The following is a 13,081-nucleotide window of genomic DNA, read 5'->3' on the forward strand; positions in this document are numbered from 1 at the left end:
AAAGGGTAGACTGTTTGGGAGTGTCACAGATGCATGATTAAGCTATGCTAAAATTAATGTTTGTGATAAAACAAGTGGAAAATGGACTTGACAGTTATGAAGATTTTAATTTTCACTATGAAAGTGAGACTTCTAGAAATACCTCAGTATTTTTTTTATTTTGTGTATTATATTAATTTGATCATTTCAGTGATGTGCTCGTACTCTGCTTCTTTTTAAAGCATTTTGAATCCTTTTAGCCTATCTTTTTTCTAGGTTTTATTATTTCCATCAAGAATGAAAAATACATGTATATCTCTAAATATAGAACATATATCATACATACTTTTTTCTTTAATTCACATACAGCTCCCTTCCATTGCTAAATTGTCATGTCATATATATATATTATCTGTATGCAGTAAACCCCCCGGATTTGTGGGGGATGTGTACTCCACACACACATTGTGAATAGCTAAAATCCATGAATACTTAAAACCCCTTTAAAAATGCTTAGAACTGTCCATTTTGATAGTTCAGACACAAAAAACCCTAAAAAATGCCTGTACCTGAGTATTTTAAGTTTGATCACAAAAAATGCATTTAGTCTTGATAATTATGTGAAAAAATACAGTAATTAGTGAATATTTCTCAGTTAAAAATACCACAAATGGGCAGATTTTCTGCGAATAATGTGTACATGTATATGTTCCATAGAGAAATCCACAAATTGAGAATACGCAAATCTGGGGGTTTAATGTATATTTTAATTTTTGTTCTGGAAAAATTTAAGAGAAAAATATTGAATGTAAACCTTTTACTATACCCAAATCACTTGTGATTAAAATATTTTAATAGCATTGAGGGGCTTTATGTGTTCATTTGGGTATACAGTGGACCCCCTGTATTCGTGTTCTCCGGATTCGCAGACTCACACATTCGCGGATTTCTCTCGGGAACGTTTCCCCACATTATTCGCGGAAAATTCGTGCATTTGCGGTATTTTTCTATGAGAAATATCCCAAAATTTCTGGGTTTTTTTGATCGATTTCATCATAAAATGCACTTTTTGTGATAAAACTACTAAAAAACCAAGTATGAACATTTTTAGTGGGTTTTTCTTGAGTTTTAACTAATAAAATGGGCTGTTTTTAGCGTTTTTATAAGGGTTCCAAACATTCGTGGGTTCTAACTATTCATGGGGGCGTCTGGTACGCATCCCCTGCGAATACGGGGGACCACTGTACTACTACTACTACTGTTTTTTTTTTTTTTTTTTTTTTTTGAAAGAGATTGTATTTTTATTGAAATGCAGCAAACAGGCAATCTCTGGTTATTGGCAATCTGTTGTTATGGTGCTTATCTAGCACCAAAAATCTGCGATTTTCACTGCCAGTTATTGATGCTGATACATACACCTAACAGAGGTGCCATTAACCAGTTATCGATGCCAAAACCTGGTTATCAGTGCTGATAGCCTCTAAAATCGCTGATTTTCTGTTATCGTGGATTTTCACCTCTCATTAAGCCGCTAGAATGGAACCCACACCGATAACTGGTGATGCCAGCATAATGATTTTGTTTTCTAAAGATTGCTAAAATAACAGTATGTATGTAATTGCTGACAAAGTATATTACTCTTTAAAAAAATTTACTTAAGGAAAACAAGTTTTTAGTAGCCACTATGAGTCCTCGGTAGTGTTAACCTGTAAGGTACCACTAGGGCTACATTACACATCAAGGATTCTCTTGTGCCAGTGTAAGCAGAAATAATGCCATTGTTGGTACAGTAACGAAGAATAAATGGACTTAGGACAGATTTTTTCAAACATTGGATGAAGGTCAAACTGGATTGTTGTTATTAATTTGTTAGGTATACTTGTTTCAGAAGATATGTTGGTTCTGTTAGACAACTGTAGCCTCTTTCTTTATTTTGCAGGAGGAGCATGTGAATAAATGACATGGTAATCTAGTGATATGGATACAATTAAGAAAGCATTACAGTAGTGATTTATCATTGTTCAATTGCTATTATTGTGCTGCTATATATATATTTCAGTATTGACGGCAAGTTATTGTATTTTTAACCTATCGGGCAATCTTTGTGCATTTTTCTGTTAGTATTTATATAATAACCCTTGAAGATATTGATGTTTCATCTTATATCTTAAATTCTATTATTGATAGGATATCCGTTTTTTGCTGAGTGGCTCATTCGTTACAATTTGGACACAGTAGTGCTTGCTGCTCTGGAAGACATTGAAGGATATGTTCGAGCCAGTGCTTTTGGTGTCCTAGCATGTGTTGTATCTAATGAAAAGGTAATTTTATATACTTTATTTCTGAAGGAAATTGAGAATGTTTGTTTTTTCTTTAATCTTTAGCACCCATGGTCTACTTAAAGGACATCAAGAATTAATATTAATATTTCACCAAGAACTTTATTTTTCTGAGATATATTTAATTAGTTGTAAAGATTTAAGAGTCTTGAATAGCACACTTAAGGTGAAGAACACACCGAGTTTTTCATATGATTCAGTCAATAGATATTTTGGTAAAAAGTATCCATATTCAATCCATATTTGTATATAGGATAAATTAATGCTCTTATTGTCCTATTAAATCGAGTAAATCTGAAATAATTTTTTTTAGATATAGTAGTATGCTTTCAAAGTGTGGTCCTGAAGTAACCCCATCAGCAAACTAATAGACTGGGAGAACTTGGATGACGAGATTTCATATGTTGAACTTCATCAGTATGATAATGAAAGAAATAATTCAACCAAAATGAAATAGAAAGAAAAACTCCTATTACTCCTTGGGAAAAATTGAGCATAATTTCTTAAAATTCATATCACTAACTGCTAATGGAGCAGATAAAAGAATTAAATCAATGAAAGATGAACTACTTGGCAAAATCCCAAAATTACAGCAACAATGTGTTCAAATAGAACAGTCAAATGTCCCTTGAAGAACAAAAAATCTCTAAAGAAGGAAGATCATGGATCATATGACCACAGATTTGAAGAGAGATTTTATTATTCAAAGACATGTTAACAGTATTATCACCGTAGATAGTACGTAATCATTAATCTGCCACCGCTTCTGGAATGTAAAAAGATGGTCAGCCAGCCATTAAAAGTAATAGTACTTGTTTCTCAGCCATTCTGATGCCCTAATACAATAAATAATATCTGTTCCTGTGATTTTGGGCTTTTGCTGAGTAGTTAATCATTCATTGATTTTATTCTTTCATCTGGTCCATTAACAGTTGGTGTAAGTTTTGAGAAATTGTGCTAAATTTTTCCCAAGACATCTGAGCTTATCTTTCTTGTGCACTTAATGTGGCTTATCCTAAATATTGCATTTCTATTAGATCTGTGAAGTGCTATTTTAGTTTATTCACAAATTTCCTTGATAGTGTAATGATAAATTTGTAGAATGTGCATTATTTTGTAAACGGAAATACTGTGATATAAGATTTCAGGAGGTCCATTACAAGAGCTTGTTAACAGCTATGTGTGTGTTTAGAGTCTCATCCCAAAAATTCTGGTCAGCCATAGGACTTCAAAAGTGACACCCAAAAATAGATTTTCTTTTATTGGACATATTTTTGATTGACCAGAGGGGGGGAAAAAAAGGGAAAATACAACTTTTGCAAGAAAAAAAAAGCATTAAAATGTGTAGAATGTGCTATTAGTCTTTATATCAGGGAATTTTTAACCATTTGTCATTGAAAGTAATCTGTTATTTGTTTGGATTGGAGAAAAAAAACTGTGTTTTGTGAGTAATTTATAGTTGAATATTTTCTTAGCCTAATCTTTCGTATGTGCAACAATCATAGAATCTACCTACCTGCTCACGCTCCTCGGTCCCAGTATAATCGAGCTCAAGACTTTAAACAACACCACAACAAGATTTACAACCCACAAATTCCTAGAAGACAGAGAGCTCTCTCCTAACAAACAACACACCAAATCAGTCTTGCTGTTCCTCGGTCACTCTGTTTACATTTCCACTCCATGCTGCTGCCATCTTGTTTTTCTATGATGTCACAACACACTTGGCACAATTTCAACACAATCTTAAGACATCTCATAAAACTAAATATATTTTTCTTATATCCACTAAATAACTCCCACATATCACCAATACAGAAAATAAAAATAAAATAACACTGACTAAAATTATATATAATCAATAGTTAATATGGATTAGTAAATAATAAAAAACCAGTTTTTTTTTTCTAAATTCAAATATTCTTTTTGGGGGGAATCATGTTTCTTAAACAAAAGTGGCCCAAGGTACTAGAAAAGGACAAAATTAAAGTAAATTTTTCCTAAAAATATATTGTGATTAAAATTTTATGTGCATTTAGTGTTAAATATTGATGTGTGAAGGTTTTTATAATGAATTTAAAAAGTTGGCAATTAATTTGTTAATTCAGTAGATTTGTTGAAATGTAATGGGTTGTTTTGTCTTAAATTCAATAGATCTGGTTGAAATTCAGTGAGGAAAACTTACAGCATAGGACTTTAGCAGCCATATTGTGGGAGGGGGATGCTCCAGTGAGAAGGTCTGCTATGTGTATGGTCAGAGAGCTTCATGCAGCCAGCAAGTTTAGGTAAGACATCTTAAGCCGTATTGTTCAACTTTACGTTGGATGTAATTTCTAGCATGGCAGTATAGGTAGCTATTGGATTTTTTATTTCCTGAATGTTATTTTAACCCTGACTAAAATTAAGAATAAATTTGATAATTATAGTTTTTTAAATCCTTTTTTCATAAATGGCCCATTGATTATTTTTTGTAGATTGTAGGTTTAGTAACTTATTGCTGCATCTGATACTTTCTCTAAAGTCAAGAATTTTGGGAAGTGTTATCAAATATGGCAATGGAATTGGGGGATGATGGTAGGAGTAGGAGAACAAGTTAAAAAAAGTGATGTGAAGGCATAGCTGGTGAGAAAGAAATCAGGACAGAGAAATAGTATTGGAATTCTGCTAGAGTCAAGGGCTAAAGGAACTAGAAACTGTTTAGAAATCCTAGAAAGAAGTTTATAACATATGAGAGTTGAGAAGCTGGTTTTCAAGTAAAGAATTTCACTGCCAGGTAAGGCATGCTGAACACAGCATAGATTGCTCTGAGCCTATTTGGCAGTGAGAGATGGAAAGAAGAGATGAAGACAATCAAAAGAATAAACATACAAAGATGGAAAAGTGAAGAAGTCAGACGGGATGCCAAGGAAAAGTATCTGCAAAATATAGCATGAAAAAAATAGTGGAAATCACTACCAAAGGCAACAGAAGTGTGCTGAGTGACATTAGGAAAGGGATGTAGAGAAAGTGAAACTTGATGATGGAATTGAGATTTATACAAAGGGCCATTGAAGAAAGGGAAATAAGCCTTTTAAGATCTGGGAGAGGACAAGTAAGGATGTATACACAGAGCAGGAGGCAGGATATAATGTGGATGGCAAGGATCATTGGGAGCTTTGACATCAAAATCTTAATACATTAAAAAGAAGAGAGAAAATATTGTTGAGAGCAAATTGGCTGAGAATAGAGTGAGAAGATTCAAAAAGATTAAAGTATATAAAGGATAAATGAAGAGGAGTTAATGTTGAAATGGAATTCTGGAATCATTAAGGTAGTAAACTGGAAATCTTCTGAATTAAGAAAAGGAGTGTGAACTGAAGGACATACTAGACAGAGAATATAGTTAACATTTGATGAGTTTAAAAGGGCCTCAGGAAGGTTTAAAGAGAAAAGCCCAGGAACAAGCTAGAATATCCAGTGACATTAAAAGCAGCAAGAGAATCAGTCATTGATGAGCTTACCAGAATTTACGAAAACCTGGTAGAGAAAGTGATTTGATCAGAAGGTTGGGAAAAAAGCTAACAGTAATAACACACAAAGGAAAAAGAACGCATTACACTTTAGTATGTGGAAACTACTACAGGTTGACCATCACTAATCTGGCAATTGTTTTTCTGGTTCCATCACTGATCTGGGATTAATTTTGGCTGGAACAGTTTCATATTTTGTTGGTCCTCACACCAACCTGCTGCTTCTGTTTGATGGCGCTACTTGTGTGCGTACATACATTCTATATGCACATGATTGCGTTTATCTTTTGGCTCTAAAAAAATGAACAAATGCAATAAAATATATATAAGAATAACATAAAATATAAATAAAATCATAAGCATAAAAGACAAAGCTAAAGCTGTAGGAAGTTCTCCAATGCCAGTGAATGAGTCTCTGCATAAGTACAGTATGTCCCTCCGTAATCGTGTGGGTTAGGGACAACAAGCTACATTAAGCAAAAATCTGCATTGAGTTGGTATGTATCCCCCTTTAAAAATGCTTATAACTGGCTATTTTAATAGTTTGGACACCCCTCTCCTAAAATGTTTACATTTTAATGTAAACAACAGAATATCACTAAAATGTTATTTCATTTACAGAAGCCATTTATACTGTAGTCTTATACTTAACTAATATCATTGTAATTTGATGAAATAAACCCATCATCCAGCCAGTTGTAATGTTTGTTTTTAGATTGAGCTTATCACCTCAGTTCTCTCTCTCTCTCTCTCTCTCTCTCTCTCTCTCTCTCTCATCTTCAATCTCTCGTCATCTTCCTCTCCTCTCTCCTCTCCTCTCTCTCTCTCTCTCTCTCTTCTCTTTTACATATCCTTTTCAGAGGTATGAGAGAGAGAAACTGATATTATGTTTTTGTACATGCAACTTCCCGGCAGATATATACTTAGCTTATGTCTCTGACGTCCCGACAGAATTCAAAACTCGCGGCACACGCTACAGGTAGGTCAGGTGATTCACCCTCTCCCGCCGCTGGGTGGCGGGAATAGGAACCAATTCCCGTTTTCAGACCAGATTTTTTCTGTCGCCGGTGCTGACAACATCGTTGTTAGTTCCTCCTAAAATCGTGAAGCGTTCCACATTTTCCTAAAATTGGAACGATACAGAGAAGATTAGCAGAGGCGATAGAAGCACGGAATTCTGCTTGCTTTTGCTAAGGATTGTTTGGTGAAGTATTCTTTCTTTGGCTTTGGTATACGCTGATTTGGACCGTTATTTGGATTTGCTTAGGATTCTTCATTATGGCTGATGTTGTGCCTGAAACTCGTTTTAGGGTTTGTGAAAGAAGGATGTAAGGTGAGACGCCGAAAGCGGCGGTTGGGGACCCTCACACTATTTGTGTTAAATGTAGGGGGAATGAATGCTCAGTTAGTAACACATGTGACGAATGTTTGAGTTTGACTGAAGTTCAATGGAAGAGTTTGACTGCGTATGTAAATAAGTTGGAGAAAGATAGAATTAGGAAAGCTGCTAAAAGTTCAAGTAGGTCCTGCTCTTTGGATCAGGACAATCTTTCTATTTCTAATGTAATTTCTCCTTCTGCTAACGCAAGTTCAGCTCCTTCCCCCCGCAGCGAAATCGTAGATTCGTCTCGATCGGAGAAAGCTGCAATGGAAGCGTCGATCCGTAAATTGCAAAGGCAATTACGAGAAATGGAAGGTAAGAGTGAAGTGTGCAGTGAAGTGTACCAGTGTCCCAGTGTAGTGGAGGGGGCGTCTGACCGACTCCGCATTGCTCCTAGGCCATAGACCTCTTTCAGACTCCCATGACCAAGGGAGGAGGAATGTCGAAAGCCGCAAGGGGATGTAGAGTATTCCCCTTCCCCAACGGTCAGGCGTCCCTTCGCAGGCCCTGTAGGCTCGTCCAGGCTGCCTTGGACAGCTATATGACCAAAGCGTCCTTAGGAAGTGTTTGTCCGACTCGGATTCTACTTCTCCAAGACGCGGATGGAGCTCCGCGTCTAAGTCGCGCCCTCTGAAGAGAGCCTGGTAAGGCCGCCTGCAGGAGACGCATTAGACTCCAGTCCAGAGCCTTTTCCGGAGTATTCTCCCGCTCAGAAGAAGAGAGCGATGAAGTCTCCTGTTTCTTCTCCGGAAGGAATTCGTACTTCTACAAAGAAGTTCTTGGTAGGACTGCAGGAGCAGCTATCCTCGTTAGTAGGCTCGCTGTCTAAGGAGCCTTCTCGCAGGAAGGACGTCTCTCTTCCAGTAAGAGCTCTCTTAAGAGACGGTCGTTCAAGTCGGCGTTCGGACTCTGGTAGGCGCCTCTCTCCTGGAAGGCGCTACTCCCAACAAGGCCGTTACGATACGCCCTCTCCCTTTCAGGAACGATCTACTACTCCGACCAGAAGAGCTTCTTCTAGTAGGATCCCACATTCGTCTAGACGCCCGAATAAGGGCGCAAGCCCCTCTCCTGACAAGGATAGTCGATCCTTTCTTAGGAGTAAAGAATGTTCTTCTCCGTTATTCACGGGGACGCAGAGAGAGAGAAGAAGAAGTCTTGCCCCCCAGACGTTCTCGGAGAGATAGCGCCTCTCCTAGCAGGCGCCATCGTGATGTTAGAAAGGTATTCTTCAAACAGGCGTTTTACTCCTTCCAGACGCCCATTGAAACGGGACGCTAGCGCCTCTCCTCGCTGACGAGCAGGAGCCTGAAAAGAGCAGGATGGGTTCTCTAACGCTCTACTCCTGTTAGGCTTTCCTTAGGAGTTACGAGTTTGCCTCTTACGAGAACCAAATTCGGAAGGAAGTAAACCCCTCTCCTGGCAGGAGCCAGGATGAGAGCAGAACGTTTTTTCTACCCCAAGGCGTGTAGCGCCTGATAGACGCTACCGATGGAACGCTAGCGCCTCTCCTCACAGGCGCCAAGAGCCTGAAAAGAGCCTGTTACGGGATTCTCGCCCTACTCCTTATAGAGTTACCTGTAAAGATGCGAGCTCTTCCCCTCTCAAGCAGCAAGAACCTCCTGCCTCTACCAAACTTCCTTCAAAGGAAAAGAGCGCTTCTCCTTCTAGACTCCTTCTCCGAAGAGGCATTCTTCTCCTAATGCTACCTTTGAAGAGGTATCTGAGGAGGAACTTCCTGTAGATGCGGTCGTCTCCGATTACAAGAGACTGGCAGCCCTGCTTCTTCAAGAGTTCGGTGACTCTCTTCGTCCTGCAGATCCTCCTTCGCCCCGGGATCACTGCTTTCAAGCACTAAGCTTTCCAAGTCCTCTTCGTTCGTGAAAATGAATCCGACCCTTTCGATGAAGAAAGCCATCAAGAGCTTGGAGAACTGGCTCCTCTCTAAAAAAAGAAGCGGGCAAGACAGTTTTTTTTCCTGCCCTCCTTCGAAGTTGGCAGGTAAGCCAGGTGGTCTGGTATGACACGAAAGAGCCAATTGGGATGGGCCTCCCTTCTTCAGCTTGATGCTGATTTTCAGCGTTAGTGGATGCGTCTAGAAGACGCGCTCTTCATTCGGCAAAGGCCTCATGGGGAATGTGCGAAATGGACCATTTACTTAAGGGTCTATTTCGCACACTTGAGGTCTTTAATTTTATGGTTTGTTCATGAAACTTACCTGACAGATATATATATAGCTGTATTTTCTGAAGTCCGACAGAATTTAAAAATTCGCGGCACACGCAGTGGGCGGCCAGGTGGTAGTACCCATTCCCGCCGCTGGAGGGCGGATATCAGGAACTATTCCCATTTTTCTATTCATCATTTTTTTTCTGTCGCCGGTCGGTAAACAACTGTTTACAGACCTCCGCCTAGGATTTTGAAACTTCATTAGCCACTTAGTATCCTAATTATTCTTTCGATTATTAACTTGGATTTGTGGCTAGGCATACGCTATCGTAAATTTTTTCATTGCATTTGATGTCTGAGCTAGTTAGCCTGTTTCAGACTTTGTTGTCTGCATGGTAAGGTGAGGCTACCTGAACTTTCGGTAGACACTCGCTTAAGTATATATGACGTTTACATGTTTTCTTTGCATAAGGTAATTAGTCTAATGTGTGACTGATTACGGAAGAAGGAGGATTCATTTACGCATTTTAGAGCGTGTTAGAATCAGGAGTTTTCCTCCACAGTAAACAGAAGTTAGAAATAATGAACCTTCTAACCTCCTGTAGATTTTATTTTGCCTAACCCTGTGGTATGGCTTACGAGCCTAGAAGAAGTGTCTGCTAAAGGATTACATCAAGTAATCTTAGACTAAAGTGCTCGCTCTCCCAATCATGTTGTGAGTGTAGTGCCCCTTGTGTTGTGGATGGGGGCGTCAGATCGGCCCCATAATGCCTCTAGGCCTGGACCTCTGTCGGACTCCCAGGACTCAGGGAGAGGGCATGTCGAAAGCCGCAAGAGGGTTACGGGGGCTCCCCACCGATCTGGCGTCCCTTCGGCAGAACCTGTTGACTCTTCCCAGGCTGCTAAAGATCGTGCACGTGCACGAATCTTGAAGGATTGCTTCTCGTCCTCCGAGGCGTCCTCGCCCCACACAGGGGTTGGAGTTCTCGGAAGGACTCGCGCCCCCTAAAGAAGCTTTAGAGAAGGAGGACGCTTCACGTCCTCTCTCTCGTCACGAGAGGATGAAAGAGTAAAGAGACCACATTTTCCCTTTTAGAAGAATGCACTGGCTCTTTTCCAATAAGGGACATTTAAGGAGGCTCATTCATCTTGCCAGAAGAGTGATTTGAGCCTCCTGCGAGAACGCTCATGTATATATCATTTATACATTATTAAGGAGGCTCATTCATCTTGCCAGAAGAGTGATTTGAGCCTCCTGCGAGTGACCGCTCATGTATACATCATGTATACATTATTAAGGAGGCTCATTCCATCTTGCCAGAAGAGTGATTTGAGCCTCCTGCGAGTGAACGCTCATGTATATGAACGCTCATGTATATTGAACGCTCATAGTATATACACTTATACATTATTAAGGAGGTTCATTCATCTTGCCAGAAGAGTGATTTGAGCCTCCTGCGAGTGAACGCTCATGAAGTTAGAGCTGTTTCAACCTCGCTAGCATTCCAAAAGAATTTGGTAATCAAGGACATTCTGATTCCACCTTTGGAGGAGCACTCCGTATTCGTCTCCTCTCCTCATTGCGCTCCGTATACGTTATGTAACGTTCGCTTTACTTCGATAAAGCAAGCTGATAAGTTTGAACGGCCGGCAAGCTGCTTTGCACAGTCAACAACTTATGTCTCTGGTCGGCATAAGAAGGGCAATTTAGACGTGAGGAAGCTTTTGGTTGGAGGGTGCTCGACTCCTATAAGTAGAGACATTCTCCATGACGCTCGGCAAGCACCTTGCGGAAGACGAAAGCCATACGTCTTCCTTTAGTGTTCACACTCTTCAGGAGCAGCGTGCGGCTCTCCATGGAGACTCGCATGAGGACGTCCCTTAAAAAATATTCAATGTCATACGCAAAACGCGTTCGTCATAACATTGAGATGTTGGCAAGGTCGCTCGCCAGGACGCCTCTTGGCGGGCCTTGCATGCATCAAGGCGCTCAACGAGTTCCTCTCTGAAACGTCGTTAGAAGACTTGGTGTTCTCTGCTCAGACACGCTCGTAGCTAAGCAGGACGTTTTTTGAGGACGCTCAGCAGGACGCTTTCCAGGACGCTAAGCAGGACGCTCGGCAGGACGCTTTTGAGGACGCTCAGCAGGACGCTTTTGAGGACGCTCAGCAGGACGCTTTTGTGGACATTCGCCAGGACGCTTCGGTGGAAGCTCGGCAGGACGCTTTGCGAGAGAAAAGACTTGTTGAAGGCGTCTTATTTGCTGTTGAGGACATTTCTTTACAGAAATTTTTAAAAGGATTCGGAGTTAGCGGAGAGACATACCCGAATTTTTTCTTCGATCCCTCTTTCCTCTTCATCAATTTCTTTGAGAATCGGGAAGATTATATACTCGGATTCCTGGTGACTTTCGGTCATGTTAAAGGGTTTTCCCCTATTAGCAAAGTGCTAATAGTTTTGTCAAGTCAGGACGTTTTCCCCATTGTCATTTAAGTGGGGGACCCCTCATAAATGGGGTAGTTCTCATTGACATAGATTTTAACGTTTTTATCGTTTAAGCGGATAAACTCATTAACAAATTTCGGAGAGCTCTCATTCATTTTCAGAGGCTCATCCGGGGTTAAGAGAAAGACTTGTAGACTATCCAGGAAGTCTTTTGTCCATATCATAAGAACATTGAACGGTCTTTTTCGATCCTCGGTTTCTCTCTTGATGATCTCTATTCGAATGTTACTCCCTTTTCTTGGAAAAGAGTCTTGGCAAAGAGTCAAGGAGTTCTTTTAAAAGTCTCGTTCATTAGAACGTGGACAGTCTTTTTCCTTTCTTTCTCTCTTCCTCGTCCAGGAAGATGTAGTAGAGAATTCGATGTTCAAATTACTACAATACTTACGTAGTTTTTATCTTTGCGTCATTTTGCTAACGCATGGGTCGAGTCATATACGCATATCGTATTTACCTCTGCGGATAGAAGCCAAAAGAACTGTTGTTCTAATGTATTTATTTGACACTCCCTTCAACCTTCCAAGAGTTTTCGGAGTAAGAACAACTCTTCAGGTATTGTTACGACAACACCAACTCAGCTTCTGTATTTAGCGAATTCTGTTTCGTTTAAATAGGCCTGCTTGAGAGTTTCCTTTTGCTCGATAATATCATACCTATTCCTTCGTAAAGGGAGTAGCTGGCAACTCAGGCAGATAGTATTCTGTTCACCATTGAAGCTTTCCTTCGAGGAAGACTTCTCCTTCACTCTTTTTGATAGAGATCGAAGGTGGTCGATCTCCAATCCTTATTTTGTTTTCTTGAAGGAAAGAATTTAGGATGAGATCGTTGTTCAGAATACTATAAATTATACTACGTATATTAACCTCGCGACATGATTCTACTAAGCAGTTGAATTGTCCGAGGGTAGGCGCATATCCTAGTTATTCTACGGATTGCGACTTAGACGAGAAAGTATTCTAATTGAACTGCAACACCAACTCAGCTTCTGTATTTAGCGAATTTTGTTTCGTTTAAATATGCCTGCTTGAGAGTTCCCTTTTGCTCGATAATTTCATACCTATCCCTTCGTAAAAGGAGTAGCTGGCAACTCAGGCACATAGTGCGAGACGATGATCAAGGCTGCTGTTACTGTGATCTACGCAGTACCGGCTAGCTCGGTGTCATGCGCGGTGGTTACGTCTCTCTCCCTTGCGGGAATGGCTGAA

The 13,081-nt window shown here is 39.9% G+C and overlaps 1 protein-coding gene across 1 annotated transcript in view; it reads left to right on the forward strand.

The window, feature by feature from the left end:
- The window catches only part of LOC135210456 (uncharacterized), a 55,162-nt gene that overhangs the window by 20,626 nt on the left and 21,455 nt on the right, over positions 1-13,081 (forward strand). The window contains exons 8-9 of the mRNA XM_064243351.1: positions 2,167-2,300; positions 4,473-4,603. Of these exons, the coding sequence (XP_064099421.1) occupies positions 2,167-2,300; positions 4,473-4,603 (265 nt within the window). The remainder of the gene's footprint in view (positions 1-2,166; positions 2,301-4,472; positions 4,604-13,081) is intronic.

The sequence above is a fragment of the Macrobrachium nipponense genome, chromosome 39 (genome assembly GCF_015104395.2).
Source record: "Macrobrachium nipponense isolate FS-2020 chromosome 39, ASM1510439v2, whole genome shotgun sequence".
Lineage (NCBI taxonomy): Eukaryota > Metazoa > Arthropoda > Malacostraca > Decapoda > Palaemonidae > Macrobrachium > Macrobrachium nipponense.